The following is a 27500-nucleotide window of genomic DNA, read 5'->3' on the forward strand; positions in this document are numbered from 1 at the left end:
AAGCCCTGGTTCTTCCACCAGCTGGTTCTGACGGTTGAAGAAAAGCAAGGCAAAAAGCAGAGTGCTAGTGCTGTCTGGAAAACTGACATATGTGTCAAAATCCATCGTAATAGTTGACTTTCATTTCGTGCTAGAACTTAGAGCGTTGCTCTTTACAAAACTAGAAGCACATACATTTGGGCTCTGACACAGAACATCGTTGCAAACAAAGATAGGATAACGCCGGCTAATGAATTAAAAATCAGATACAAGTTACCTACAATAACAGCTGACCTGGAGATGAGCTGAGAAGATTTAGCAGGACATTAGCTTGAGTAATAATAAAAAAAAGTCCGTCGGTCGGCCCACAGCTTTTAAAATGTTTTCACCGAAAGTGCTTATAGGTTGATCAAATCTGATATTCCAAGTACCCATAATAAACATGAACGGTCGCAGGAAAACACCCTCTAGACTCCTTAACTTCTGATCTTCAAATCAGAAAAACTCGACTGGGAGGAGTCCTCACGGGGCTGGAACTTCACGAATGTGGAATTCTATAGATGATTAAGTGGGATATTTAAACTTTAAACTCGGACAGCATGCGGGCAAATACAAGTTACCCCCCCCCCCCCCCGAGTCTTAGGGGAGGCGAAGCACCAGCTAGCTATTAGCCTCAATGCTAGTTAGCATCAGGCTAAGGCGAAAGCCCAGAGCCGAACCTTCGCTCCCGTTTTATTTTCACCTTTGGCCGTGAAAAGGCGACAATGTGCCGAGGTGGCGGTGTACCTGGAAGTCCGCCGCCTGGGAGAACAAAGAAGCTGTGTTCGTCGTTCCAAAAAAACAACCGTCCCGCCGCCAGACGCAGATCACAGTGGACTCACGAAACTTCCGCCTCGCGTTGTTTCCGCTCGAGATTGGAGGGCTCCTTGGTGGGATGTCGCCCTCCAGCGCCCGGGAGGGGAATTGCGGCCCTTGCGCGTTCAACCGGGGGCCGGTCAGCCGCGGTCGAGGCCCGTGAACGTGGGTTGTGTTCGTGACGACGCCTCACCTTCACCCAACGGCTTCTCCAGATCATGACATATGACAATAGTAGATCGGCCGATGACCTGGATGACTTAGAACCCTCACACACATTATTTAGCCGTCCCAGTTCCCCATTTAGTTAATTGTTTAACTTCATTTTCAGATAAGATTAGAACAACTTAATTCATCCCGAGGGAAATTGTTGTGCCAGGGTTTCAAACAAAAACATAACAATAATAGATAAAAGCAGGAGGATCCTTTTGATCCTATTTGTATTTTTATTTGATTCTTATTTGGAATTATTTGGAATTGGAGCTGCCAGGCAAGAGGTCTCAAGGAAGACCAAAGAGAAGATTTATGGACGTAGTGAGAGAGGATATGAAGGTAGCTGATGTGAGAGAGGAAGATACAGAGAATAGGGTTAGATGGAAAAAGTTGACTCGCTGTGGCGACCCCTAACGGGAAAAGCCGAAAGAAGAAGAAGAAGAAGATTTGATTCTTATTTGGCCCTCATTCTTTATACTAATTGCATCCACACAATTGTGTCAATGTGTCTAAGACAAAGGAGCTAGTGGTGGATTTCAGGAAACAAAGGACCCACCTGAATCTGGTCACCATCGGGGGTACAGAAGTGGACATTGTGGACACCTTCAAATACCCGGGTGTCCACTTGAATAATAAACTGGACTGGACCTTGAACATCGATGCCATCTTCAAGAAGGGTCAGAGCCGCCTGTTCTTCCTCAGGAGGCTCAGATCTTTCAACGTCTGCAGGACCATGCTGCGGATGTTTTACCACTCGGTGGTGTCCAGCGTCATCTTCTACGCTGTTGTGTGCTGGGGCAGCAGGATCAAGACAGCTGACGCTAACAGACTCAACAAGCTCATCAGGAGAGCTGGATCTGTCCTAGGAGTGGAACTGGAGTCTGTTGTGCAGGTGTCAGAGAGAAGGATGCTGAGGAAGCTTCTCAGCATCATGGATAACGTCCATCACCCCCTGCATGCCACACTGTCATCCTGTCAGAGCTCTTTCAGTCGTAGATTAATACCACCAAGGAGCTCCGCTGAACGCCACAGGAGGTCTTTCCTACCTGAGGCTATCAGACTTTTTAATTCCTCTTCCCTCAGCTGCAGGGAATCTTCAAATCTTTGTACTTAAGACCTTCTTAAGACATTCTTATTCTCCCTCCTTCCTACTATTATCTACTACTGTTATGTTTTTGCTTGAAACTCTGGCACAACAATTTCCTTCGGGATAAATAAAGTTGTTCTCATCTCATCTCTTAATTTTCCTATTTTCACACGTTTAGATGTCAGATCTGCTTCCCCACAATTGCCACTCAGGAGCTAATGACGTTTTCTAGTTCTGAATCAACCCTTCTTTTTAAAATGTACAGAAACGAGGCCACTCCTCTTAATAATAGATAAATGGCACCGAGAGCTGGACAGACAGAAAACAACGAGTAGGAAAAGACACAAAGCATTGGAGGATATAAACACAAAAAGACACTTGACTATACGAATATTTATTGGCAGCCCAGAATAGTAAGAGATAAGACAGTACTTTTTGATCCCCATCGGCAAAATCCGTTTGTCACAGCAGCACAACAACAATAAATACGAGACATCTACATGTACTCCTAGGTTTGGCGAATAAAACTAATTATGTCGCGTCAGTCGTATTGTTTTCGCCCTTTCATTTCGACTGTTCTGTCCTGTTAATTGTAGCCGCGGTAATAAAGGCAAGCCCGGAAGTGAAACCAAGTCGTTCCTACACGATCGAGCGCCGGTGGCCTGAACTACATTTCCCGTGATGCCTTGGGAGCCCCGTTGCTAGGATACAGTGAGAGCCAGAGCCGTGCGCTCGGCTAGCTAGCTGCGCCCACCGCTCAAAGTCACACCGACGATCGAAAGCGATGAACGGAGCGTTTTTGTAACCGCGGACCCTCCTCTCCCCGGTTGGATCCGCGGCCCCCCGTCTCCCGTTTGGACCCCCGTCTCCCGGTTGGACCCCTATCTACCGGCCCAGCGTGTGCTAGCGGAGCTTCGGTGTGTTTATCATTGACGTAGCTTGTGGCTAACATTAGCGTCGCCGGTGTAGTCGTGAGATGTAACGGGCCCGCAGAGCCGCTCCGGTCCCCGCTAATGCGTCCGGACTCCCTCGGAGGCCCGCCCCGCCACCGGAGCAGCACAGGCCGGCCGTTTGTTGCGTGCCATCGTGATTTGATTCCCTGGCGCCAGTATCTTGTGACGATGTCGCTGCAGTGTCTCGGCCTCACTCACGCCGCGGTCCTTTAACTCTCGCTCGGTCGGATTTTCGGCTCCTCCCGGTCGAGACAGAAGGCCGCCTCCACGCCGCTGTGTCCTGGTGCTCAATCATGGGGGGTTTGTGCACGTCTTTCTGGCCTTCTCTCCAAGGAAGGTACCGTCAGATAACTCGGCTGTGATTTGGCACCGTGAAATAAAATTTCACTTGACTAGACCTAGACCAGGGGTGAGGGGCCACAATGACTTTTAAAAATTGACAGACGGGCCGGGTCACCAAAAGATACGATACATATAAAAAAAAAAAACAAAAAAAAAACGCATTTGTTAACGGTACATATCAGACTCGTCTGACATTTGTTTTGAAAATGAAACCAGCTCGGTTTTGAAGGCTCTGACGGTTGCTTGCATTTCATGCACAAACCGTTTTTTCCCTTGTAGTTTCATGTGCAGCTTACTCGTGTGTGTCAGTTTGTCCACAGTAAAGGCTAAATCCCTAAGACAATCTGTCGTTCAGCTCCGGAAAATTCTGAAGTAGCTCCAAAAATGAAATAATCTCCTATTTGAGCTCCCACATTCATTGATCCAATCATGCAGTCATTCACATCAAGTATGAATTCTGTACCGATCTTTGACGGGTCGGATGTGGCCCGCGGGCTGCAGTTTGCCCAGCCCTGACCTAGACTCACTCACCTGGTCCTGGGTCACCTGGACGAGTGCACAGACTCAAACTTTGTCGTTTTCTCCTTCACCTCATGTTGGTTCTTCCCTGCCCGTACGCCACAGCGCGACGAGGCGGACCACCGCCGTCCTATGGATCGAGCCGTCCGGTTCAAACGCACCGGCCCGTTGAAGAACCAGCCCTACGACGAGTGCGTGGAGGTCACCGACCCGGAGGAGGTCGCCAGTGTCTGCAGCCGGCAGGTAGCTGCGTTGACATGACGGGTCCAGGTCCCTCACCCCTCGGAGGGCCCGGAGATGATCGGAGGAAACCTCCGCTCAGCCAATCTCCGCTTTTCAGTCCCGGTCCAGACCGAGGAGAGGCGGGCGCGGCCTGATGTCCGCCAACAGCAGCAGCGACGACTTGGAAGACGATGGGACGCCTCCAAGGGTCAAAGAGCCGATCAGCCGGCAGCCCGGCAGTCCTGAGGAGGAGGAGGAGGAGGAGGAGGAGGAGGAGGAGGATTCTGACGATGACTCGGACGACGACGACGACGACGAGACCAGCGAGGCTCCGGAAGGAGCCTACGACCCGGCAGCCTTCGCCAACCTGCCCGTCAGCACCGACATCAAAGAGCTGTTCCAGTACATCATGCGGTTAGTGTCCCGGGCTGAGCCAGCCTGGTCCCGATCCGGGGGTGACCCCACCTGGGCCCGGTTCTAGGCTGACACTAGCTGCCCGGGCCTGATTCCGGGGTGACCAGTATCTTGTGGGGGATTGAGGGGACGTGGATTCCGAATGGATACATATAATCAACAAACGTGAATGTTTGAAGGAGAGAAGCCAGGGTTAGACCTGAGAACCTCCACAGTACCTAGCTCGGGGTGTTTCACAGTCATCGATTTGTAAGATTTTTATCAGTGTGTATGTGTGTCTGTGTGTGTTTGAATGGGATGGGGTGCACGTCTTAGTTACAACCCCCAGACCATCGAGCTGGATCACAACCTGAAACCCTTCATCCCTGACTTTATCCCTGCTGTGGGAGACATTGATGCCTTCTTAAAGGTGAGTGCTTGACCACATCCTGTTGCCATGGCAGCAGTGAAGCAGTGAGCTAGTGAGTGTGTAACATCCTCCCTGTGTGGCGTTCAGGTTCCAAGGCCTGACGGGAAATCCGATGGTCTGGGTCTGGTGGTTCTGGATGAGCCCAGTGTCAAACAGTCGGATCCTACCGTTATGTCTCTGTGGCTGTCAGAGGAGACCAAGCAGCATGGGGGCGCAGAGGTACACACACACACACACACACACACACACACATACTGTAACTGACAGCAAGACGAGGAATAGAAAATGAATGAATTATTCTTTCATTTAATTTCTTATTGATTATAAAATACAGGCACACATACACACACATCTTCAGTGAGATCTACACATACAAACACCAACTGTGTGTATGTGTGTGTGTGTGTCAGCTGAAGAAGGTGACGAGCGTGCCCCGCCCCCAGTCCAATCCCAGAGCAGTGGATGTCTGGGTAGAGAGTATCTGTGCTCTCCACCGTTCGAAGCCGGCAGCGAGCGTGCAGTACGTGCGTGCTGTGCCCGACGTGGACCGGCTGATGGAGGAGTGGCCCGCTGACATGGAGGAGCTGCTGGGCCGCACGCCGCCGCCGCCCGCACGCCTCAACTGTGACCTCACGCAATACTGTGACATCATCTGTGCCCTCATGGACATCCCTGTCTACGGCAGTCGCATCCAGGCTCTACACCTGCTCTTCACCCTCTATCTGGGCTTCAGAGACTCCGCCCACTTCTCTCACACACGCTGACCCCCCCCCCACACACACACACACACACACACACACAGCACCCCCTCCGTGTTAATGGCGAAAAACATGGAAACAAATAAAGGGCTCTGGAAGGATGTGGTCATGTCCTGCATGAATGCATGAATTGGGGGTTGGTCAGGTGACAGGATGACCTCACCTGCAGATGGACGGCTGAGATGGTTGGATGATGGTCAGTAACCTGCAGGCTGAGATGTTGGATGATGATGTTGTAAACATGAGGAGCAGGCTCCTGGAGCGGCCAGCAGGGAGCGCTGAAGACGGCGGCTTCAGAGTGGACGAAGGGAATCGCTGTAAAAAAGGAGCTGAGTGGTTAAAAAGGAAAGTACTGCGAAACAGACCGCTGATACAAACGACCTCATCGATTCAAGATCGATCATCGACGCGAGAAGCGGATGCTCTTCTCCCACAATGCACCGCGCTGTTGTTCCCCGCCGATCCAACATGGCGGCTTCCGGCTGCGTCTTCCAAAGGACTCTGTCCAGGTCCACATCCGGTCCCGGCCAGGTGCACCGCCGTTCCGATCGATCGATAGAATAGTCAATCGATTAGCGATCGTACCGCCGATCGGTCTGAGATGTCCGCGCCTTCTCACACGCGGGACGGACTCCCTTTCGAAGCGCGTCCTCTGACGGCGGGCTCCCCGCAGGTTAGAGGTGTTTGGTTCAGCCGGAGAACCGGGAACCGACCGATCCGGACCAGAGCCCCCGTCAGACCGCCGTACGTCCGCCGGTGCGGGACGCCGAATCAGCGAGTCCCTAAAACCGCAGATATTTGAAGGGAGCTTGTTGTGCCACCGTCGGCTGAGCCGACGTTTCACATTCACACGGGAAGTTTAAACAGTAAAAGAAGAAAGGCTTAACGGACTAAACATGAAGAGCGTGTTCAGGCTCATCCTGTTTCCCTTCCATCGACAATGACAGTGTTGATTTTTCCCCGATCGTCCTGCAGGTGTTTCCGGTCGTCTGCAGGGAGTGTGTGTTGGTGCTGCAGCTGCAGCGCTACGGCCGCGACCAGGGATCCTGCGTCTACTTCCCCCGCTCCATCCTGCACGGTCCGACCCCGCGCACACGCACACGCACACGGCAAACGAGAGGGAAATTCTTTAAAACGTTTGAAACAAGAAACATAAGTAAATTCCGGTACACAGAATAAAGAGGTCGTCAATACCTTACCTTTACGGGGCGTGGCTTTGTGGCCGAGGGGCGTGGCTTTGTGGTCGGGGGGGGGGAGGGCGTGGCTTAGTGGTCGAGGGGGCGTGGCTCAGGCGACCAGCAGTCGCCGGTTGGATTCCCGAGCTCCTTCTCGGCTTCGAGGCGCTACCGAGCATCGCGTCGCGCCCCAACCGCATCCCAGAGCCGCCAGGTGGCCGTGTCATTGGCTCGTCCGTGACGGTCACCGTAGAGGATGACTCTCCTCAATGGGGCGCTAAGGAATTTGAAATCGTAGATCAGAGTACCTCAAGCGTACTATAAAATAAAAAAAATTTAAAAGTAAAATTTATGTTCACAACAGAAAAACAATGAGCGATTAGACAATCGTCCACCGGCAGCAGACCGACTTCTTGATGTGGCCGCCTCCTCTTGTTGCCTAGGCGACAACCTCTACGACGCCACGTTGACGGACGGGGACTGTCGACTCCGAGTCACTCTGGATCCCGGGCTGAACCGATTGGTGGAGCGTGGCGTCCTGCGGTCGGGGGCGGAGCTCCGGCACGTCCGCTTCTCCCCCGCCATGTTGGCCCGGGGGTCGGACGGAGGCCGCGACGCCTCCCCGCCGTCCAGCTACCGGCTGGTCGGCGCAGAGGTTAAAGGTCACGCCCGAAGCCATGTTGGCAGAGAGCGGGACTTAGACTCGCTGCCGTGGTTTGGCAACTCAGAGGCAGCAGGTACATCGGTTTCACTCTGCAGGGGCTATTATTGCTATCAGCGGCAACAGCCAATAGCATTTTGATTGTTACTGTTATCATTATTATCATTATTATCACGATCCTTATCGTTACAATTTTTATTGTTGTTTTATTTATTATTGTTTCTAGTGTTATATGATTATCACCGTCATTGTTATTACTATCATCGTTATTTATTATTGTTGCTGTTGTTGTCATGATTATTATTTCTATTGGTATCGTTATGATTATTATTGTTATTATTATTAGTCAGGTGTTTCCAAGCAGAAATAATGAGATTATTGTTATAGTATAATCTGGGATTATTTCAGAGAGAATAATCCCAATCAGATGAAGCCAACCTTCCTGCAGGTCAGTGATTTAGGCAACACCCCCTCCTGTCTGATTGGCCTGCAGGTCCCCTATTACCCCTCAGAGCCAATAGGACGGTGTTTTTACCTCTGTGGAACAACGTGGACTTCAGTGGGGCGGCGTGGAGCGAGCCACCTCCCGACGATGAAGAGGAGGAGGAGGAGGAGGAGGAGGACCAAGACCAAGGTGGGATGGAGAATGGCATCAGTTCTGTGATTCTGCTCAATTCTAACCTGCAGTGTGCGCGTATGTGTGTGTGTGTGTGTGTGTGTGTGTGCGCACAGCCCTCCGTCCCACTGTGTCGGTGGCTGACCTGCGGTCCTCCTTCCTGCGTGGCGGAGGGGGCGTGGCCCGCCGCCCCGGTGGTCATCTTCTGATCGTACGCATCATCAACAAGTCCCACCTGATGTATTATGGGAGGAGCGACCGCAACTGTGAGTGTCCATATCAGGTCAGTGACTTCCTGCCGGTCTCCCTCCTCGACTGAAGGTAGTCCCGCATGATGACCGCGGCAGTAGGAGATTCTTCTCGCGTCGTCTCGGACCTGTGTGATATGAAGATGGGGGCCGGGTGAGGTTGTTCTCTCGTGCTCTCCTGCCCGGGTTCCCTCCAGCAGGGCCTGCTCTTCTGTCTGTCCCCACCAGGCGGTGCTGGAGGTGTGTGACCAGACGGGAAGTGTGCGCGTGGTGTTGTGGAACACCGCCTGTGTCCGCTGGTACCGGCGGCTGAAGCCCGGTGACATCATCGCCCTGAGACGCTATCGGGTCAAACATCTCTTCCTGGCGGAGGAGGATGACATCGGTGGGTCTCCATCTTCATGAAGCTCCTCACTATGAATCCAGAGGAGAGTGTTTGTAACACACACACACACACACACACACACACAGAGTCCAACTGTTTCCGTGGAGATGCAGGTGCAGAGGTATTTTGTCTCCTGCAGAGATCAGCGTGAACAGCAGGAATCCATCTGCTCGCGTCTCTGTCCTCCCGCCGTCCTCCGTGTGTCCTCAACACCTGCCGCCTGTTCCAGCCTACAGCTTCAGCAGCAGGTACTCTCTCTCACACACACACACACACACACACACACACACACACACACACACACACCTCCTCAAGAGAAGAGGTCTCCTTACCGGTCCTCTCTCCCCCTGTCCTCTAGTAAGGAGCTCCTGGACCGTCCCCACGGCGGCCTGTGTGATGTCATCGGCCTACTGACCTTTGCGGGTCGGTCTGAGCGAATCAGGAGCACGGGTGAGTGCTGGTTTTCCGACCGACCAGGAGACGCCTCCGCCTCGAACGTGACCTCCGGTGTGCGTGGTCTCGGGCAGACGGCCGAGGAGCGGAGCTGTTGGAGTACCGCTGGCTGCGACTGGAGGACGGGTCCGGCGACCGGCCAATCACGGTTAAGCTATTCTCCACATCGCAGCCCGAGACGCACGGCAAGCTCCACCCACGTGAGATCCGGGCCGCCAGACGGCAGCCGGGGGGGGGGGGGTTGTGTCTGGTGACGCCTTTGACCCAGTGACCTCTGACCTCTGACCCTGCTCTGTGGCCCACTGTCTGTCTCAAGTGTCGGTGGTGGTCTGCACCAGGCTGAGGCTTGTCAGGGCGGCGGAGGGGACGGGCTACCTGACCAATACCACCTACACACAGGTCTACTGCACAGGTAACCGTGATGTCTCGTGACGGGGATGTCAAGGTGACATCTCGGCGTCCTAACGTGGCGGGCGTCGGCAGGTCTTGGCCATCACTCCCAGATGATGTACCGGCGGCTGCAGCCGGTGCGACATTTCCTGCGGTGGCTGAAGGGGCAGGATGAAGGACAGGTGCTGAGCCGCGCACGGATCGGAGGATTTTTCCCGTACCCTCCCCTCGCCACCTCGCTGGAGGCCTTCATGAGGGACAGGAGAGGTCAGTTGAAGGTTGTGCTCACATTTCTGAAAAAGGGAAAGGGCGTGTTACCTCCATGCCAGCAATGAGGGGGCGCGGCCTCTGTTCTGCTGCCTGATAGTTGGCCTAGCAACACCTGGTGTGACCTTTCGGGTCGGGGAATCTCCGACAGATGCCCTCGTCCCAAGGAGCCGCGACATTCATGTCGTTCCACGGTTTCAACACCGGGGGGGTTAGCGCTGAATTCATCTTTGGTCAGCAGGTCAAACTGGTTTTCTGCAAGGGGCGGAGCTGCAGAGGGAGCTGGACAGCCTCTGCTGCGGGGAGCGATCCACATTCTGTATCCAGGCCACTGTTACTATGGTAACCTACAGCCGCAGAGGACAGGTAGCTGATGTTGATGCCGAGCGAACGGCATTCTGTGTCCACCCCCCTTTTGCTAAGCTAACGTCTCTTCCAGGAGGATAGCTGTCTGTTCTGGATGGACGGATCTCTGACCCCTCCCCGCTCCTCCTGCCCCTCCACCCCCCTCTCCCCCCGTCCGTCCCCCTCCTCCTGTCCTTCCACCCCCCGTTCCCCCCATCCGTCCCCCTCCTCCCCCCCCTCGTCCTCCTCGCTGTCCTCGACGGTCAGCCCGCAGAGGCTCCAGCCCCCCCCACACCTGGCAGCCAGGTGAGGCGGAAGATACAGGACTTGAATGTCTTTGACTAGAACCTAATTTGCTGATATACTCTGTGTGTGTGTGTTTTTGTATGTGAACAGAAAATCGCTCAAGAGGAAGTCCCTACTTCAGACTGAAACGCCAAACAAGAGGTGATGTCATGGCAACCGGCTCTCGTCACATGTTTGACTCATGCGTCAAAGACTTATATCCTCATCACAATTAGCATAGTGTTAGCATGTTAGTTTAAGCTTCAGCTCCTCTTTGCTACCATGTGCAGGCAGAGATCCTCTCCTTGGGGGTGGGGGTGGGGGAGGGGACAAAGAGAAGAAACAGCAGGAGCTCTGATTGGACGGTCAAATGAAGCATCTGTCCAATCAGAGCCCGCCCTCTGTATGTCTGCAGGTGTCCCAGAGTGACCCTACGACCACAGCACAACAAGACAGGTAGGAGTCTGAATGTGTGTGCATGAGTAATTACATGCAGTGTCAGAACTCATCTGTGTGTGTATGTTTGTGTGTGTGTGTGTGTGTGTGTGCGTGTGAGTCCAGTCATTCTGTTTGATGCTTCCATGGAGTTTCTGCAAAACACCGATGAAGAGGATGATGAAGATGAGCGCTCCGTCCCCTGTGCTCGTCCTCCCCCAAATTTTTCACACGTTGCCTTGGAAACGCTGAGGATGCGCTATAACCACGAGTGGAGGGAGGAGCAGGCGAAAGCCACATCTATTGGGGGGAGAGTAAACCATGACTTCACCTTCGAGTCTGACCACTACTATACACTGAGGCTGAGGGGTACACACACACACACACACACACACACACTCACACGTACTATCTGACAAGAGCTACCTCCAAACATGGATGTCTGTCTCTCCCTGTCTCAAGCTCTCTCGGACGGGGTTCTGGTCGATGCCACCTTCCTCCCTCACTCCTCCGCTTTATCTTCGTCGCCTCGGCTCCATCATCACTCCAACTCCTGGACCTCCATCCTGGCCCACGGAGCCTTCTCCTCAAACACCCCACCACCTTCGCCAGGTGGGGCTGCAGGCAAACACACACAAAAACAATCATGACGAAGATGATGATGATGATGATGATGAAGGAGGTCGTCTCCACCAGGTGACCTCATCGGCATGGCGGCTCAGCTAGCCAATCGGAGGCTAGTGTGTGTCCTGGATGCCTGTCATCTGGGAGGAGCTACGACTGAAGTGGTTCTGAGCCGGGCGTTCCTGCTGACCGACTGAGACACACACACACACACACACACACACACAGATGTTCAAGAGCTCAGTTCCCATAAACGGACCTCGAGAAGGTGGAGTTGCCGGTACCTGAAATCCACCTTGCAGAAGGGGGCCTTACAGGTGCAGTGGGAGTTGTAGTTCCTTCCTGAACTAATGGACTACAACCTGGAACATGGACACCTGGACCGAGCAACTGTGCGAAGTAAATGGCGCGATGTGTCGGACATCTTTGAAACTGTCAATCAGGGGCCAATCGAACAAGCAAATAAAGGGTTGACGGCCGATTTCCTTGTTTCAACCTATCGGACGCTCCCGTTGTCCCGCATCATGTCCCGAATCGGCGCGTGTGATGATGTGATCGGAGACACACTGAGGTCATATGATTTTATTTTTGTTGGAACACTGAAGGTCAACAGGTGTGTGGGGGGCGGAGCTTTGGCTGGAGCTTGACCTATGGTCAGGAGGCGGGGTCTGTCTCCAGGGGGCGTGGCCTAAGTGCCGTGCCTCTGGCAGATGTAGCGCAGCTTGGAGGAGCAGTGCAAGTCGTTGAGGCGTCCGTCAGAGTGCAGGTGAGCGCAGTCCTCGTCGCCGGGTCCCAGTCCGTGATTGGTCCAAGCGTCGGGCTGACCGGGCTTCCACCGCCTGTGCGTGCACAATCATAGCATTATGTGTTCAGTGATGGTAAAAACACATTTGGAGAGCAGAAACACGGTCCTGACCTTCTGTTCATGACGTACGGCGTCTGGTTGACCCACTCCCACTTCCCCGTCCTCTCGTCGGTCAGACCGATCCAGTGGAAGGTGCCAGAGATGTGCTGGATCACAAAGTCCTGGACCAGAGACACAGAGACAGACATCGCTCAGTCAGGACCTCGGGCGGACCCGGCGACGGACGACCGAGAGCAGACGGACGGACGGATGGACGGACGGACGGACGGACGGGCGGACGGACAGGCGGACGGACGGACAGACAGGCTCACCCACTCCTCGTCCGTGTGCAGAATGACCAGGTGGGCCTCGTGTCCATTGCACCAGTCCCTGGCCTCGTTCCAGGACACGGACACCTTACTGAAGAAGTAACAGCTCGTGCCCAATGGAAGCCACTCCAGGGGGCAGCAGTTGTCTGTCACCGAGCCTTGGATAGACATGCGATTAGCTGAGTGTGTGTGTGTGTGTGTGTGTGTGTGTGTGTGTGTGTGTGTGTGTGTGTGTGTGTACCGTTGTTGATGAGTCTCTCCAGTGAACACTTGAGTGAGGCTACTGTCTTGCTGATGGAGTCCAGAGCAGAAAGCTGTTTCAGGGCTTCTGTGACTGAATACACACACACAGGTCAAAGGTCACAGGGTCAAGTGTCGTGTCCTAACCGTTCCTCACTGGTAAAAACACTGGCAGACACTCAGTGATGCTGCATTCAGGAGCTCCAGGGATTCTATTGTTTAATAGTGCGTTTAAGGACTCTATTGTGAGTCCGAATCTGTAGCGTCACCAACTACGTGTCACTGCTCTCGGGACTTGAGCTGGCCTTTGGACGAATACAGTAGTCCAGATCAGAAATTTCCGTTTTCGTATTATTCCGACATCATCCGAATGCAGCAGGAAAGCCACGAGTTCATGACTGTCCCGTGGACTCCACTCAGGCCCGACCTCCACCCTGAGATAGAAGGCCAACATGGCGGAGTCACCTGAGGTCAGCTGGTCCCTGTGACTCTCCACGGCGAACCTCAGCCGCTGGGTGCTCTTCGCTGCTCCTGCAACAACAAGCACGACATGGATGCAGCCCACGGAGGACCCGACGGCACGTCCAAGGAGGGACCACCTGAACATCACTCACGCACAGACATCCTCAGACCCTCTCAGAACCACATTGAACCTGGTTCACCTGCACTGAGCTGCTGCGCTGCGACCAGAGAATCGGACATGTTGGCGACGCTGACCTCTACTGCCCACAACCGACTCAACGTACTGGTGTCTGGACACACACACACACACACACACACACATATATTTATATATAAATACATTTATACACACACACACACACACATATAAATATATATATATATATATATATATATATATATATATATATATATAAATAACATGAATTATACAATTATTTGATGATGTGTGTTTGATGTGTGTGTGTCTCACTGGTGGCTCCCAGGATGATGACCAGCAGCAGGATGGCTGCTGCTGTCAGTCCAGGGAACAGCCAGCTTCTGAACCTGGAGGTTCTGGAGACGGGAAGATCTGGTGGAGGAGAGACAGGTAGATAGAGATGGAGAGAGACGGGTGGACAGACAGACAGGTGGACAGCTACCTTTATTCCAAAAAGAGGCGCTGCTCTCGTCCAAGTTGTCATGGTACTCAGTCGTCATGGCGACAGCCCCTTGGCCTGCTGTCCTTCGTCTTGCTGTCCTCCTGTGGGACGTGGCGTTGAGCCGGGGTCGACGGCCGCCGGACGCACTTTGGAACGCGGCGTGTTTGTATAGATGGTGACATCACGTGGGTCCGGGCGCAGCGGCCAATCAGGTTCCACCGTTAGTTTTCAAGGCTGTGACCTTTGACCCCACGGGCTTTGGTCAGAACTTCACTTCAGCAAAACAGAACTTCAGCAAAATCACTTTCTGCCGCTTTTTTTGAAAAAAAAACACAAAAATCCTACTTTACCTTCGAAGGAGAGTATTTACCCTTGAATCACAGCTACGCTACGCAGAGCTAAGCGCAGAGCTAAGCTCCGCTAAGCTATGCTTAGCTAACACGGCGAACCGTACGCGATGAAGATGTCCAGGGAGTGGAGAGCAGAAGGCGGAGCTCTGACGGCACACGGGAAACAATCCTGAGAAGAACGAAGAACCAGGAAACCGCAGGTTTGGACCTTCAACGCTGCACTTCCAGAGCAGACTTTTAAGGAGACGCTGCAGCTGCACGTTATCTGCTCACACACTTCCTGTGACACACACTCACACCCACACACACACACTGAGACGCTCACACAGATCCAGTCAGAACACAGTGACGGTCCTCAGAATGCAGCTGGTCTTCATCCTCGTTCTCCTCGGCCAACACGCCTCCATGGTTCGGGCCGTGAACGATTGTCATAGCGACCGGGACAAGGACCACCGTCCACGGGTGACCTGCGCCGAGGCCGGTTTCAGCAGCATCCCGCCGGATCTCGACCCCACAACCAAGGTTTGCAGATCTGACCACAGCTGGATAGAGATGCGGCTCACAGCAGGCCAGGCTCAACACCTCCAAATAACCTCCTAACGACCTCCTTCTGACCTCCTAGTGACCTCCCTCTGATCTACTAGTGACCTCCTTCTGACTGCCTTCTGACCTCCTGATGAGCATCATTATCTTAGTCATCAGTTGTAAACGTGATGTTTTTTTGTGTCTTAGATTGTAGGAATCAGAAGCGTTCTTCTTTGTTTGTCGGCAGAAGAATCAGGATTCGGTCGCGTGCCGATGACATTCTTTCTCCCTTTTGTTGGAGACGTCGGCATCAGCAAGCTCCCGGATGACTGTGAGGACCATCTCTCGGTGCCTCCCGCTCGATGCTGTTTGAGATCTTTCCGTGGGATTGTCCAGAGGAGCTCCTCTCCGGCTGTGTTTGAGGGCTGACAGCCCCTTCCTGCATTAATGTTCCACTCGCCCTTATCTCCAGGAGGACCAGATGACAGGACCCAGCAGAAGAGGTTTCCTGTTTCCGGAAAGGAGCTTGTCAGTGAGAACATTTCTGCCTCTCTTCCAGGTCCTGGCGTTTCCCAGAAACCAGTTCTCTGCTCTGAGCTGGTCCTCCTACCTGATCTTCAGCGAGATCCACGAGATCGACCTCACGGACAACAAGGTGCCGCTCGGCCGGCCCGTTCCAAGCGTCCTGTCGGCCGGGCCGACGCAGCGAGGGCGCAATGGCCTTTGACGTGGACCTCGTGTCTCCAGGTTCCAGAGGTGACCCCCAGTGCGGCGGCCATCTTGCCCACCCTGAACGTTCTCCGGCTGGGGAAGAACCTCCTGACATCGCTGCCCGACGGCTCCTTCTCCGCATGTCCGGGCCTGACGGAGCTCTACCTGGACAACAACGCCATCGCCTTCTTGGGCAACGAGACCTTCTCCGGACTCGGCAAGCTGGAGGTCTGTTAGCGTGTTAGCATGGGAATCGGCGGGATGAATTACAGCACGTTAGCTTAGCCATGCTAACAGTAAGCCTGGATCGGCGGTGTCTTCGTGCGAGCACAAAATGTCAATTTGAGCTTTCCCCGGATGCTAGCCCCGCATGCAAACACTGGATGCTAGAGTTCCCGGCACCTCGAGGTCTTCCATCCTTTATTTCAGATCTTGGACCTATCATCGAACCGTATCACACTGCTTCCTGTCTCCATGCTCCGCCCCCTACCTGCCATCGAGACGCTCTACCTGGAGATCAACCAGGTGAGAACGTGAAGAGACCTTCGGGTCACCCCGGAGCGAGAGCGGAGTTCCTCACGCTCTTTTGGTTCCAGATCACCGACATGCCAGTGGATTGGTTCGTACACAAGGAGGACGTGCCCTATCTCTACCTCTCGGCCAATCCGTGGGCCTGCTTCTGCTCGTTGGGGTACCTTTACGGCTACCTGGACGAGTACTCCCTCAACATCTACGTGAGGGACGGCCCGGTGGTCAGCAACGACGTCAACAGTGTGGTGAGTGAAGACCGGGTCAGCTTCCGCTACCTCCTTTGTGCAGAGCAGAGAGGCATCTCCTGCCAGATAGGAGATAGGCGCGGAGAGCTCAGAGCCCTCAGAGGAACCTGAGCGCTGTGGAATGTATGAACCTCCAGCAGAGGACCAGGAGGTCCCGCCCAGGTCTCCGGTCCGCCGACCGCTGTCCTCACGGCCTGCAACTATCTCTGCAGGTGTGCGCATCTCCTTCGCATCTGAAGGGGCAACCTGTCATGGAGCTGGAAGAATCCGACTTCTGCGTCCCCGACCAGGTGGTCAGAGGTGACGGTCGGCTTCCTGTCGCAGCCACGAGTCCCGCCCCCCTCCAGACGGCCCGGACGGACCCGGCCACCATTGCACCGACCGCTGTCACAACTGGGGTCTCAGACGTGCTCTCCAATGAGGTCACCGCCGCGGTCGTCATTGAGGTGGCTACAGAGGTCGCTACCGAGGTCGTCACCGAGGTCGTCATCGAGATGGCTACCAAGGTCCACATCGAGGTGGCTACAGAGGTGGCACCAGGGGCCACCGAGGTCGTCGCCAATGTGGCTACTGAGGCGGCCACAGAGTTTGTCAGTGAGGTCGCTACCTTGGATGTCACCTACTCCCCCCCCGAGGTCACCACCGGGGACAGAGAGGTCACGTTGGCGCTGCCCCCCCCTCCTGGCTGGTGGGCGGGGCTGACCGGTGGCGGGCGGCGGCAGTGGCCCTGCGTTTGGCTGTTTGCAAGCTACCTACTGCTGTGCCTGTTTTCGGGGGCCCTGGCCCTCGGGACCCTGTGCCGCCTGCTGGCCTGGTACCGGGTGGGCTACGGGCCCCTCAGGGCGGCGCCGGCCAGGCGAGGGCGCAGGGGGGTCGCCTCCCCGAACCCGGGGGTGACGGCGCTCTATCGCTCCGTTTTGTTCATCTCCAGGGACTGGAGCGCGGAGCACCAGGCCGGGGGGGGGCAGGGCTCCCCTCCCGGTCCAGTACAGGTCCAGTACAGGACCAGCGTCCTGCTCCTGGGTCCGGCCCGGCTCGGGGGCGGAGTCTCCAGGATGCGCTACAGCGTGATTCTGAGAGAGGAGAGGGAGGGGGGGCGGGACTGGCGGGTGGGGGGTTGGGAGGGGCCGCCTAGCCACCTACCTTCGATGCTCCGGGTCGAGGGGGGGGGTGAGGAGGAGCTGCTGTGACCTCATCCATTCACGGCCTCGACGGCCAATCGAATTAAAGCCGCCGCTTCCTGTTTAATCAAAGCTCGATTGACATTTGGATCAATAAACTCATTGGGTCACTGCTTCTCTTTCTTCTCCGCTTCCTGTTCTTCCATGTCCAGCTGTAAAGGCCGACGCCAGGCGTCCTCTGAGCCAATCACAGGCCAGCAACGACCGGTGACCAGTGATACTCAGACCGGTATTGATGCTTATATTGATATTGATCGGAACACCGGCGTGGACGTACAGAGGCACGGAAGAAGCACAGAAGAAGGCTGGGTTGTTTTCAGTGACACCTGGTGGAGATGAGGAGGAACATCTCCTGACTTTATTTATCTTTGAAGCTCTGCCTGCCGGCGCTAATCTCAGAAATGAGAAAGAGAAAGAAAAATGAGCCGAGGACAGGGAAGCGAAGGTCGGAGAAGAATCCCCTCGAAGAGAACGAGGGTTCCTCCTTGGATCTCTGATGGCCTTCTGAAAACCAGAAAGACGCCTTCTTCTGATTTGACGTGTCAACGCGGCCAAACGCCACCAGTGATGACACCTTCTTCTCTCATCCAATCAGAAGCCTCATAGCTTGCTCTCCAGCCTTTTGTCACCCAGCTCCTGACCAATGACGCGGTCGCTGGGGATCGGGGCTCCGCCCGCCGACGGGTCCGCTGAGATTCAGAGGAGAAAGAATTGTCTGTCACCGTGATGGACACTTCTACTGACCACTCGTCATCTCCTCCTCCTCAAACAGAAAGTCAACAATGTTCACGGTGAAGACTCCTCCTCCAGCTCCTCCAGCGCTCCTTCGGTCACGTGACTTAAAAGTGGATCACATGACCGAAGGGATCCGTGTTCCCTCAGATGGAGGTTCCTCCCACTGCCAAAGTCTACTCAGCGTTTCTGAGTGGAGGATGTTCTTGTTCTGACGCTGTGTGTGTGTGTGTGTGTGTGTGTGTGTGTGTGTGTGTGTGTGCATGCTGACCTTTGACCTCCTGGCACAGGAGGCGTGGCCCGGCCAGGCCGATGCCCAGCGCCCCGATGGGAGCGGTGGTCAGGATGGCTAACACAGCTAGCGTTAGCACCACCAGGCCGTACTCCACCAGCGTCTGGTCCCCGGCGTCCCTCGCCATGTCCAGCGCCTTGGAGCCGATGGCGGCCTGAGGGACAGCGGAGGGCGTGAGGTCCTACCGCGGGTCTCCGAGGGACTCGAAGGCCCGGCACCCACCTGCACGGTGGCCTTCGGCAGCCACGCCACAGCAATGAAGACCTTCTCCTTCAGGGTGAATCCTCCGAAGTGGACCAGCAGGAAGGTGACGAGCAGCCGGACCACCAGGCCGACGGCGATGCAGGCGAGACCCAGACCTGGAGAGACCGCAAGCAGACGTGGTGACGTCCCGCTGAGCTGCCGGCCTAATCCTTCACCGCGAAGGTCTCCGGCGTCCGGTCTACGGCTCTGTGGTGAAGCGAGGGAGCTCCGGTCCTCACCCACGGTGTTGCCGCTCAGCGATGCGATGGAGATCTCCGCTCCTATCAGACCGAAGAGAAGGGGCTGGAAGACGTCCCAGGAGAGACCCACCAAGGAGGCCACGGGCGCCTGCGAGGGGAGATGGCGTCAGTGTGACCCCGCGTAGAACTCCAAGCCTTGCTGATGCACGTACCTTGCTGGAGCTCCAGCCCAGAGAAGCCAGGAAGGACAGGACCAGCGTGCACAGCCCGCCGGCGCCGGCAAAGCCCACCGCGTGACTGCAGAACACCGAGAAGATGGACAAGCCCAGCAGCAGGAGGGTCCTGCTCAGCACCAGGTCCTCCTGCGGGACCGGACGATCGTCACGGACACGGCCGCTTCCGAAGGACGTTTGGCGAAACTCTCGGAGCGACACGGAGGAGAAGGTCAAACCTGGTCGAAGCTGGGAAAGACGCAGAGGAACAGGCCCAGAAGGGTTCCCGCGATGACTCCACCAACCACCTCCAGAAGACCCTTGAGGATGTTCATCCATGTGGAACCTGCAGTGACATGACAGCTTAGGGGCGTACAGAAACGACAAGGAACCCTCAAGGCGGAGGGGACCTGGGTAAGCTGACCCGTGGAGAAGGAGATCCCCAGGCAGGTGGAGAACCCCGTTATCGCTAAGATGTCATCAAAACTCCCAGCAGCCATCAGCAGAGTGGGGATCCCCTGGAGAGCAACGCAGAACAGCCTGTTCGTGAGCTTCCTCTCGGAGCACCGAGGACCTCCTCCTCCCAGCCGTCTGCTAGAGCACATAACGACTCTTCTCTGGACTCCAAGCCTTGCCGAGGATGAGGCGTCTCACCAACCTTCCCTACTCCGTATCCTTCTTTCTGCAGCAGCAGCATGGAGGGGACGACCACCGCTGGAGACACCGCGCCCAGAACAAACCTTCACACACACACACACACACACACACACACACACACACACCAGGCTCATGCACAGGTAGCAACAGACGGCAGACAAGGAGAAGAGATGTTTGTACCCTAGGATGAAGCCCCAGGCCCATGGGAGTCCCAGCAGGAAGTGAGAGACCACGGCCACGGTGGTGGCCTCCAGCACACAGGGACCCACAGCCACACGCACACACACGGCCTTCAGACGACGCAACGCCTGCACACACACACACACACACACACACACTGGTATGACATATCTAAAGAATTTCAGAAAGCAGTCCCTCTGTTTCTTCTGGAGACACTTTGGAGGAGAACCTGACCCTTGTGAGAACCTGCTCTCCACCAGGTGTTCCACGCCTGGAGAAAAAAGCCTGACTCCTGGACACATCAGGTCATTTCTTCTGGTTCTATTGTGTGTGTGTGTGTGTGTATGTGTGTGTGTGTGTGTGTGTGTGTGTGTGTGTGTGTGTGTGGGTGGATTTGTGTGTGTGCGTGCGTGTGTTACCGAGGGGTCCAGGCCCAGTCCAGCTCGAGTCAGGATGATTGACAGCGCGATGTTCCTCAGAGCTGCAGACCAGTGAGTGTCGATGTAAACAGCATCCGTGATGTAGGGAACGTTACGCAGCAGCAGCCCTGCCAGCAGCATGCCTGCACACACACACACAAGCACACACAAGCACACAGACACACACACACACACACGTGCGCACACACACACACACACACACGCACACACACACACACACACACACACACGCGCACACACACACACACACACTTGCTCGTAACTTATGATGACATGCTTGAGAGAAAGGACAGGAGAGGAGGTGTGCTTGGGTCATACCAAGTAGTGGAGGGAAAGGGGGGAGAGTGGGCAGCTGGACCATCCCAACCAGCTTCCCCCCGAGGACCGACGTGATGAAGAGGATGACGACGCCGAAGATGTTCCCTCCTGGCAAACACTCGCTCCCCGTGACGGACCAGACCACTCCGAACAGCAGGGCAAAGAGAAACACTGAGAACACACAAACACACACGCGCACAAAAAATTGATTACTAATTGTTAGCTGATAATCATTCACCGTTAATGATTTTACTTTTTTTAAAGGCCGCTGTGAATCAGACTCGGGTAAACGCGCAGGAATGATGACACTGTGTTACCTAGGCGACCGCGTGACTGCTTGTGTCATTACCATGGCAACAGCATGGTTACCTTTGGTGATAAGGAGGTTGATCAACCCCTGCGGTCGAGGACATCTCTCTTTTAAGTTGATCCAGCACGAGGACCGTGTCATCTACAAGTATAGACACACACACACACACACACACACACACACACACACACACACACACACACATACACACACACACACACACACACACACACACACACACACACACACACACACACAGTGAAGTAAGCACCAGTGCTGGTGTTTCTCCAGGGTGAAGTGTGACAGAGCAGGAGGTCCCGTCCACAAATGGTCCCGTTCCTCCGCCCTGCACTCTCAGAGTGTTTGGCTGGAAGAGAAGCTGACAAACATCTACTGCCCAAGAGTCTTTGCCGTCACAAAGCATGACCAGAGTGGAGAACAACAGCGGAGAGCACGCAGGAACACAACAAGGTCTAAGAACATCTAAAACAACAGACGGCTCAGACCTCTGGCTGGTGCTGGTGGAGAAGTTTGGTTCCTCCTGAGAGCAGAACCATCAGAGCCGAGCAGGAGACAGAATCCAAGAGGCAGTGGAACTCCTGCCAGCTGACCGAGGAGCCCGACCCCCGGTGTCTCCAAACACCTCTGACGTGTGTGTGTGTGTGTGTGTGTGTGTGTGGAAATTATCTGTGATCCGTCTGTTTTCTGGGATCCCCTGAACTTTGTGAGACACACTCCCACTGATGCTCTCCCAGTCCCGTAACGGCCTTGGAGAAGATACCGTTCCATCTCACATTCCATCTCGAGCTGTTCCACCACCCGGTTTGTGAGCAGCTCTGGACTTCTCAGTGCCTGGAATGTTCACGCCCTGTAGAACGGGACTCGCCATAACCCACAAACGGAGTCCTGGAAGACCAGCTGACGCAGCTTCTGCCCCTCTGCCACCACCTCACCTCAAGACTGCCCTCAAGAATGTGTGTGTGTGTGTGTGTGTGTGTGTGTGTGAGAGAGTGTCTTCCTCACCGTGGTGTCTGATGTCCGCAGCCAAAACAACAATCCAGTTCTCCTTTCAACTGAGCTGAACTTTATTCTCCCGCTTCACGGATATGCGTGTGTGTGTGTGTGTGTGTGTGTGTGCGTGTGTGTGTGTGTGTGAGAGCGAGAAAGGAACAAAGCCACACATAATAGCTGCTGCACTTTGGTCCCAATGCTGCGCATGGGTTTGTACGGCAACACGGGGACATAAATCAGTCACACACATGATTGGATAAACCTTCTTTTGGGGACCAAGGTTTAACTCAGCACCAGGTGTGTGAAGCACCTGGTTCACACACGTCAGGCTCGAAGAACAACATCTCCTGATGCTGAGGTCACATTTTCCAGCTGCTTCTTGAGGTTGACGTCTCTGAGTCACAGACATGGCACACGCACACACACACACACACACACACACATACACATTCATATTCAATCCTTTGTTCCCTCACTTCTTCCTCCTTCCCTTTTTCCGTCCATCATCACCTCATGTCAGTGACCAGAATTACTGCTTAATTATCAAACCAAGCACACACACACACACACACACACACAAGATCAAGCGTGTTGGACCCGGTGAACTTCTCTGACAGAACAGAGGTCGAAGGTCAAGAGGTGGAGGCGGAGTTTCACACTGAACACGAACGACCCGTTCAGTCCGTAGGCGGGTTCGGGGTCATCGGGAGGTCAAAGGTCATACCTGCTTCTCTGCATCTTCGCTCATCCAGCAGTCTTGTTCGTCAGCGTCTGTATTTTCCACCTGGGTGACAAACACACAAACACAAGCACAGACACACACACACACAGCAGTGGAACCTCAGGTGACCTTTTGTTCTGGAAATCTCAAACCAGCTTTTACACGACCCTCACTTCCTGTCTGAAAGCATCAGAGCTGATCTGAGTCCCCAGGAGGAACATCTCCTAGAACTCAGACCCGAGCACTGAACATCTACTCCCTCTGACACACACACACACACACACACACATACACACACACACACACACACACAACCTGAACACCACCTGGACTGACACCTAGGTCAGATGACAGATAACATCAACAATAATAGTAAAAATTGTATAGTAATAACAATGCTACTACTAATACTACTACTATTATTTATTATTGTTATGTTTTACCTGAAACTCTGGCACAACAATTTCCTTTGGGATAAATAAAGTTGTTCTTAACAAGATAAGCTACAATAATAAAACACACCAAAGATGTCAAATAATAATAACAGTAATAACAACAATAGAAACAGAAAAATGACAGTGAATAATAATAAAAATGACAGCAAAGATTTTCATGAGAACGCGGAGTGAACTTACGGCTGAGGAACCCATCGTCCTTCAGCTGCTCTACTGGAGTGACAAACAGACGACTGACTCTGCAGTCATCCTGACACACACACACACACACACACACACACATACAGTGTCTCACTAATAACTGCTTAAAATACTGCTGTTTGTCATATGTAGAATACACACACAATGAATCCTTGTATTAGGCACATGTTGCTGTCTCTCTCTCTCTCTCTCTCACACACACACACACACACACACACACACACACACCTGTCAAACTGACAATCATACATCTCATCATCATCAGATAATAGCAGGTGTGTGTCTGAAACTGTTGTTCCACACAACAGAGAACAAACAGCTGATGTGTCACACACATTTACAGGATCAGTGAAGAACCTTCTGGTGATGGACCTGTACCTCCGAAGGCAGGTGGAGGAAGACAGAGACGGAGAGACGGCCTGAATATTTTTATTGATGTGAAAGAAACACAACATGGAGGTAAAGCCAACGCAGGAAGTGACATCACACACTTACAGGTGGCCTGCACGTCACTGCGCACACTTGCCCGTGGTGGTGGCAGCGGCGGGACATACAAAGATGTGTAGAAAAATATTCATAAAAAGACAAACACGCAAACGGCGACCTCTTGGAATGTGGGGACGTCGACCGACGGCCACTCATCGCGACCGCCGGGGACACCAACGGTTTGCACGTCGGACGGCGCTCACCGTCAGCTCCCCCCCCCCCCGTCCGATTCTAGCCGGGGGACCTTTGGCCATGGCGACCTTCTGCCATTAAAACCCTGATCGGATGTAAAGGTAGAGACTGATGTTGGAGAAACCCCAGAAGATCTAACACAAGATCTAACAGGAGGTCAGGGGAGGCCTTCGGAAGGTTCTCGTCTTTGGGATGAGTGACGGAGGAGGTACGTGCTGAAGTTAACTGAAGAGAAGAAGACTTTTTTGGCCGAGAAGTTCAAGGTGAATCATTCGGTCACCGAAGTTTCTTCTCTTCTGGGGAAGGAAGATGGTCGAAGAAGATAACGGTCGTGTCCGTGGAATCGAGGCTCAGATGGGTCCGGTCCACCAATGCGAAGCTCTCGGCTAGCTTCGGGTTAGCGGGCGGAGCGTCACGGCCTGCAGCGCCCGGCTCTGCGATGACGGATGGAGGCAAACGGGAAGCGCACGTGTGTGCATGTTAGATTTGCACGAGGGCGAAGACCAACGAGTCACTACAACATCATGTCCATGAAGGCGAAGATCTACGGAAAACGTGTCGGTTCCAGTCACGTGTCTACCGGCTAACTAGTTAGCACGAGCTTATTGGAATCTGAAGGCTATCAGTATAAGTATAGGCACATGTGGAGGAAGCGAGCGTGTCTGGTGACATCACTTCCTCCTGGAATGCTGGCAGGAAGTGATGTCAGTTGCTCAAGTAGGTGCGGACGTATATCTGCTGCCGGATCCAGGAAGTAAAATGCGTGACGTTGCTGTAGACGCCGGGTCCGAGTACTTTGCTGAAGCAAACGCTGCCCCAGGACGTCAGGCCGTACAGCGTCCAGCCGCCGCCGCCGTCCTCGCACACCAGCGGGCCGCCGCTGTCGCCCTGAGGACGGACGCACACAGAAACACACACTGCACACCTTCTGGGCTATTTTCAGAAACGGGCCTTCGGGTCCCGATCCCCGCTCGCTAAACTCTCGGGAAAACCCGACGTCCGACAAAGGGTTCGGTCTCCCACAACGCGGCGGGCGCTCCGGGCTCTCACCATGCAGGAGTCCACCGTCCCGGCGTCGAAGCCGGCGCAAAGCATCCTGGGAGTGATGGTCTTCATGTCGAAGTAGGACTGACACTGGGAGAAGGAGATGATCCGGACCTCCCCCTCCTGGAGCTTGAACGGCACTGACACACAACAACAGCAGCGGCTGCCTTCACTGGCTCCCAGCACTTTCACTCCCTCTGCACCAGCGCGCACGTGTGTGTGTGTGTGTGTGTGTGTGAGCCAATGTGTGTGTTAGTGTGTGTGAGAGTCAGTGAGTTTGTGTGTGGGTGTGTGTGTGTGTGTGTGTGCATGAACAACTGTGTGTCAGTGTGTTTGTGTGTGTGTGTGTGAGTGAATGTGTGCGTGTGTGTATGAGTCAGTGAATGTTTGTGAACAAATGTGTGTGTGTAAATGTGTGAGGATGTGTGTGTGTGTGTGTGTGTGTGTGTGCGTGGACAACTGTGTGTCAGTGTCTGTGTAAATGTGTGTGTGTGTGTGTGTGTGTGTGTGCGTGGACAACTGTGTGTCAGTGTCTGTGTAAATGTGTGTGTGTGAGCCAATGTGTGTGTTAGTGTGTGTGAGAGTCAGTGAGTTTGTGTGTGGGTGTGTGTGTCAGTGTGTTTGTGTTTGTGTGTGTGTGTGTGGGTGTGGGTGTGTGCGTGAATGTGTGCGTTAGTGTGCATGAGAGTCAGTGAATGTTTGTGAACAAATGTGTGTGTGTGTAAATGTGTGAGGATGTGTGTGTGTGTGTGTGTGTGTGTGCGTGCGTGAAAAACTGTGTCAGTGTGTGTGTAAATGTGTGTGTGTGTAGATGTGTGCGTTTGTGTGAGAGTAAGTGAATTTGTGTGTGTGTGTGTGTGTGTGTGTGTGCGTGAACAACTGTGTGAGTGTGTGTATGTGTGTGTGTGTGCGTGAACAACTGTGTGTGAGTGTGTGTGTAAATGTGTGTGTGTGTGTGTGTGTGTCTGTGCATGAACAACTGTGTGTGAAAATGTGTGTGTGTGTGTGTGTGTGTGTGCGTGAAAAACTGTGTGTCAGTGTGTGTGTAAATGTGTGTGTGTGTAGATGTGTGCGTTTGTGTGAGAGTAAGTGAATTTGTGTGTGTGTGTGCGTGAACAACTGTGTGAGTGTGTGTATGTGTGTGTGTGCGTGAACAACTGTGTGTGAGTGTGTGTGTAAATGTGTGTGTGTCTGTGCATGAACAACTGTGTGTGAAAATGTGTGTGTGTGTGTGTGTGTGTGTGTGTGTGTGTGCATACTCCTGTTGCCCATGTGACCCCAGCCAGTGATGTAGCAGTAGGAGTCGGCAGAAGGCAGCCGTCCAGACGGTGGGAGACACACAGGTCTGACGAAGGCCGTCTCATTAACCTAAGACCAGGTGACACACACACGCAAACATGAGCTTGGCATCCATTCAGAACGTTGGACAAGACAGGAAGTGGCGCCAGGGGGCGGGGCTAACATCCTCCATTCAGCCCCAGCAGATCCTGATCCGGTCTCACGATCTGTTAACAGCCATGTCCGTCTGTATAGATGTGTGTGTGCGTGTATGTGTGTGTGTGTGTATGAATGAATGAGAGGGTGAAAGGTCGGACGTCTGTATGCGGGACACTGTGATTGACGGTCCGGGGTGAACCCCGCTGTCGTCCAATCACGGCCGGTGAATAGGCTCCGCCCCCCCGTGACCCTGAGCGTGTCCTAAGCGGTATAGATAATGAATGAAAGAGCGAATGACAGTGTCGCTGACCGCAGTCAAGAGCACATCTGGACCCACATGTTAGCAAACAGCCATAATGCTGGCGTCGGCGACGACACCCACCTCGGCGTCCAGCTGCACCACGCTGATGTCGTAGTCGACCACTGCCCGGTTGTAGCGCGGGTGAACGATGATGGAGGAAACACCGCGAGTCTGACTGTGGACACCTGGGTGGTCCAGGTTGTTCAGACCCAAGACCACCTTCCAGAGGTCAGCATTCTCCCTCCTACACACACACGCACACACACCGGTCTGAATCAGGTAACAATGGCCGTGGTCACGTGACCTCCCGCCACCCCTCCCCTCACCCCTCGAAGCAGTGGGCCACAGTCAGCGCCCAGCGCCGCCCAATCAGG

At 54.0% G+C, this 27500-nt stretch overlaps 7 protein-coding genes across 13 annotated transcripts in view; 3 read left to right on the forward strand and 4 right to left on the reverse strand.

Annotated features, from left to right (window-relative positions):
• LOC147223121 (serrate RNA effector molecule homolog) overlaps nt 1-881 on the reverse strand; it is a 6055-nt gene extending 5174 nt beyond the window's left edge. The window contains exon 1 of one of the 3 annotated variants that reach the window (XM_086165435.1): nt 766-881. The gene's annotated coding sequence lies outside the window, so the exon portion shown is untranslated. Of the gene's footprint in view, nt 1-721 lie in introns of all 3 variants that reach the window. The other 2 variants (XM_086165437.1, XM_086165436.1) reach the window with 2 other exon arrangements.
• Nucleotides 882-2867: 1986 nt separating this feature from the next.
• ift46 (intraflagellar transport 46 homolog (Chlamydomonas)) lies at nt 2868-5851 on the forward strand. 2 transcript variants are annotated; one of them, XM_086165443.1, is made up of 6 exons: nt 2868-3051; nt 4054-4191; nt 4289-4584; nt 4900-4993; nt 5081-5212; nt 5404-5851. In XM_086165443.1, exons 2-6 carry the CDS (start codon nt 4081-4083, stop codon nt 5755-5757), a joined length of 987 nt encoding a protein of 328 aa, XP_086021569.1. In that variant the 5' UTR covers nt 2868-3051; nt 4054-4080; the 3' UTR covers nt 5758-5851. The 2 variants fall into 2 exon arrangements, with proteins under 2 accessions (XP_086021569.1, XP_086021570.1); XM_086165444.1 differs by lacking the exon at nt 2868-3051 and adding an exon at nt 3296-3424.
• A 368-nt stretch (nt 5852-6219) lies between these two features.
• LOC147223123 (RPA-related protein RADX) lies at nt 6220-12111 on the forward strand. The gene is made up of 18 exons (XM_086166090.1): nt 6220-6282; nt 6727-6829; nt 7370-7663; nt 8081-8221; nt 8320-8486; nt 8680-8836; nt 8976-9084; nt 9195-9286; nt 9364-9489; nt 9606-9701; nt 9773-9946; nt 10188-10312; nt 10386-10597; nt 10688-10738; nt 10992-11032; nt 11138-11380; nt 11474-11623; nt 11708-12111. Exons 1-18 carry the CDS (start codon nt 6220-6222, stop codon nt 11830-11832), a joined length of 2469 nt encoding a protein of 822 aa, XP_086022216.1. The 3' UTR covers nt 11833-12111.
• A 91-nt stretch (nt 12112-12202) lies between these two features.
• asgr1a (asialoglycoprotein receptor 1a) lies at nt 12203-14344 on the reverse strand. Its single transcript, XM_086165445.1, has 8 exons — nt 14152-14344; nt 13983-14081; nt 13711-13800; nt 13514-13579; nt 13050-13142; nt 12812-12966; nt 12552-12661; nt 12203-12474 (listed from the first exon to the last, which is right to left on the reverse strand). Exons 1-8 carry the CDS (start codon nt 14207-14209, stop codon nt 12324-12326), a joined length of 822 nt encoding a protein of 273 aa, XP_086021571.1. The 5' UTR covers nt 14210-14344; the 3' UTR covers nt 12203-12323.
• Nucleotides 14345-14411: 67 nt separating this feature from the next.
• gp1ba (glycoprotein Ib platelet subunit alpha) lies at nt 14412-17810 on the forward strand. Its single transcript, XM_086165442.1, has 6 exons — nt 14412-15023; nt 15586-15681; nt 15774-15965; nt 16167-16262; nt 16334-16513; nt 16726-17810. The coding sequence occupies exons 1-6, from the start codon at nt 14862-14864 to the stop codon at nt 17701-17703; spliced, it is 1704 nt and encodes a 567-aa protein (XP_086021568.1). The 5' UTR covers nt 14412-14861; the 3' UTR covers nt 17704-17810.
• Nucleotides 17811-18035: 225 nt separating this feature from the next.
• On the reverse strand, nt 18036-23686 carry LOC147223126 (sodium/hydrogen exchanger 9B2). 4 transcript variants are annotated; one of them, XM_086165449.1, is made up of 14 exons: nt 23646-23686; nt 23014-23073; nt 21338-21419; nt 20969-21139; nt 20630-20772; nt 20211-20338; nt 20032-20113; nt 19798-19891; nt 19613-19719; nt 19374-19523; nt 19201-19309; nt 18941-19077; nt 18698-18872; nt 18036-18383 (listed from the first exon to the last, which is right to left on the reverse strand). In XM_086165449.1, exons 1-14 carry the CDS (start codon nt 23658-23660, stop codon nt 18295-18297), a joined length of 1542 nt encoding a protein of 513 aa, XP_086021575.1. In that variant the 5' UTR covers nt 23661-23686; the 3' UTR covers nt 18036-18294. The 4 variants fall into 4 exon arrangements, with proteins under 4 accessions (XP_086021575.1, XP_086021573.1, XP_086021576.1 ...); XM_086165447.1 differs by having other exon boundaries at nt 19613-19891; XM_086165450.1 differs by lacking the exons at nt 20032-20113; nt 20211-20338.
• A 392-nt stretch (nt 23687-24078) lies between these two features.
• Nucleotides 24079-27500, reverse strand: part of corin (corin, serine peptidase) — a 10838-nt gene continuing 7416 nt past the window's right edge. The window contains 5 exon segments of the mRNA XM_086165451.1: nt 24079-25232; nt 25395-25528; nt 26648-26756; nt 27208-27370; nt 27453-27500. The exon segment at nt 27453-27500 is cut by the window's right edge and continues 139 nt beyond it. Of these exon segments, the coding sequence (XP_086021577.1) occupies nt 25050-25232; nt 25395-25528; nt 26648-26756; nt 27208-27370; nt 27453-27500 (637 nt within the window). The 3' untranslated portion in view covers nt 24079-25049.

This window comes from Fistularia commersonii, chromosome 19, assembly GCF_037954325.1.
Source record: "Fistularia commersonii isolate RoL2024-O1a breed Wild chromosome 19, RoL_Fcom_v1.0, whole genome shotgun sequence".
NCBI classification, from domain to species: Eukaryota; Metazoa; Chordata; class Actinopteri; order Syngnathiformes; family Fistulariidae; genus Fistularia; species Fistularia commersonii.

Excerpts from the sequence above, each read along its gene's own strand:
- ift46 (XM_086165443.1), top strand. The coding sequence starts at position 4,081 with ATGGATCGAGCCGTCCGGTTCAAACGCACCGGCCCGTTGAAGAACCAG. Across the intron at positions 4,192-4,288 it reads CCAGTGTCTGCAGCCGGCAG|TCCCGGTCCAGACCGAGGAG; the intron begins GTAGCTGCGTTG and ends TCCGCTTTTCAG. Across the intron at positions 4,585-4,899 it reads CTGTTCCAGTACATCATGCG|TTACAACCCCCAGACCATCG; the intron begins GTTAGTGTCCCG and ends TGCACGTCTTAG.
- LOC147223123 (XM_086166090.1), top strand. The coding sequence starts at position 6,220 with ATGGCGGCTTCCGGCTGCGTCTTCCAAAGGACTCTGTCCAGGTCCACA. Across the intron at positions 9,490-9,605 it reads GCACGGCAAGCTCCACCCAC|TGTCGGTGGTGGTCTGCACC; the intron begins GTGAGATCCGGG and ends GTCTGTCTCAAG. Across the intron at positions 11,381-11,473 it reads CTATACACTGAGGCTGAGGG|CTCTCTCGGACGGGGTTCTG; the intron begins GTACACACACAC and ends CCCTGTCTCAAG.
- asgr1a (XM_086165445.1), bottom strand. The coding sequence starts at position 14,209 with ATGACGACTGAGTACCATGACAACTTGGACGAGAGCAGCGCCTCTTTT. Across the intron at positions 14,082-14,151 it reads CGCCTCTTTTTGGAATAAAG|ATCTTCCCGTCTCCAGAACC; the intron begins GTAGCTGTCCAC and ends CTCCTCCACCAG. Across the intron at positions 13,801-13,982 it reads CATCATCCTGGGAGCCACCA|ACACCAGTACGTTGAGTCGG; the intron begins GTGAGACACACA and ends GTGTGTGTCCAG.
- gp1ba (XM_086165442.1), top strand. The coding sequence starts at position 14,862 with ATGCAGCTGGTCTTCATCCTCGTTCTCCTCGGCCAACACGCCTCCATG. Across the intron at positions 15,024-15,585 it reads ATCTCGACCCCACAACCAAG|GTCCTGGCGTTTCCCAGAAA; the intron begins GTTTGCAGATCT and ends CCTCTCTTCCAG. Across the intron at positions 16,514-16,725 it reads GCAACGACGTCAACAGTGTG|GTGTGCGCATCTCCTTCGCA; the intron begins GTGAGTGAAGAC and ends CTATCTCTGCAG.
- LOC147223126 (XM_086165447.1), bottom strand. Across the intron at positions 18,873-18,940 it reads TGCCGAAGGCCACCGTGCAG|GCCGCCATCGGCTCCAAGGC; the intron begins GTGGGTGCCGGG and ends GCTGTCCCTCAG. Across the intron at positions 18,384-18,697 it reads CCTGTGCCAGGAGGTCAAAG|CGGACCCGTCGGCGGGCGGA; the intron begins GTCAGCATGCAC and ends TCTGAATCTCAG.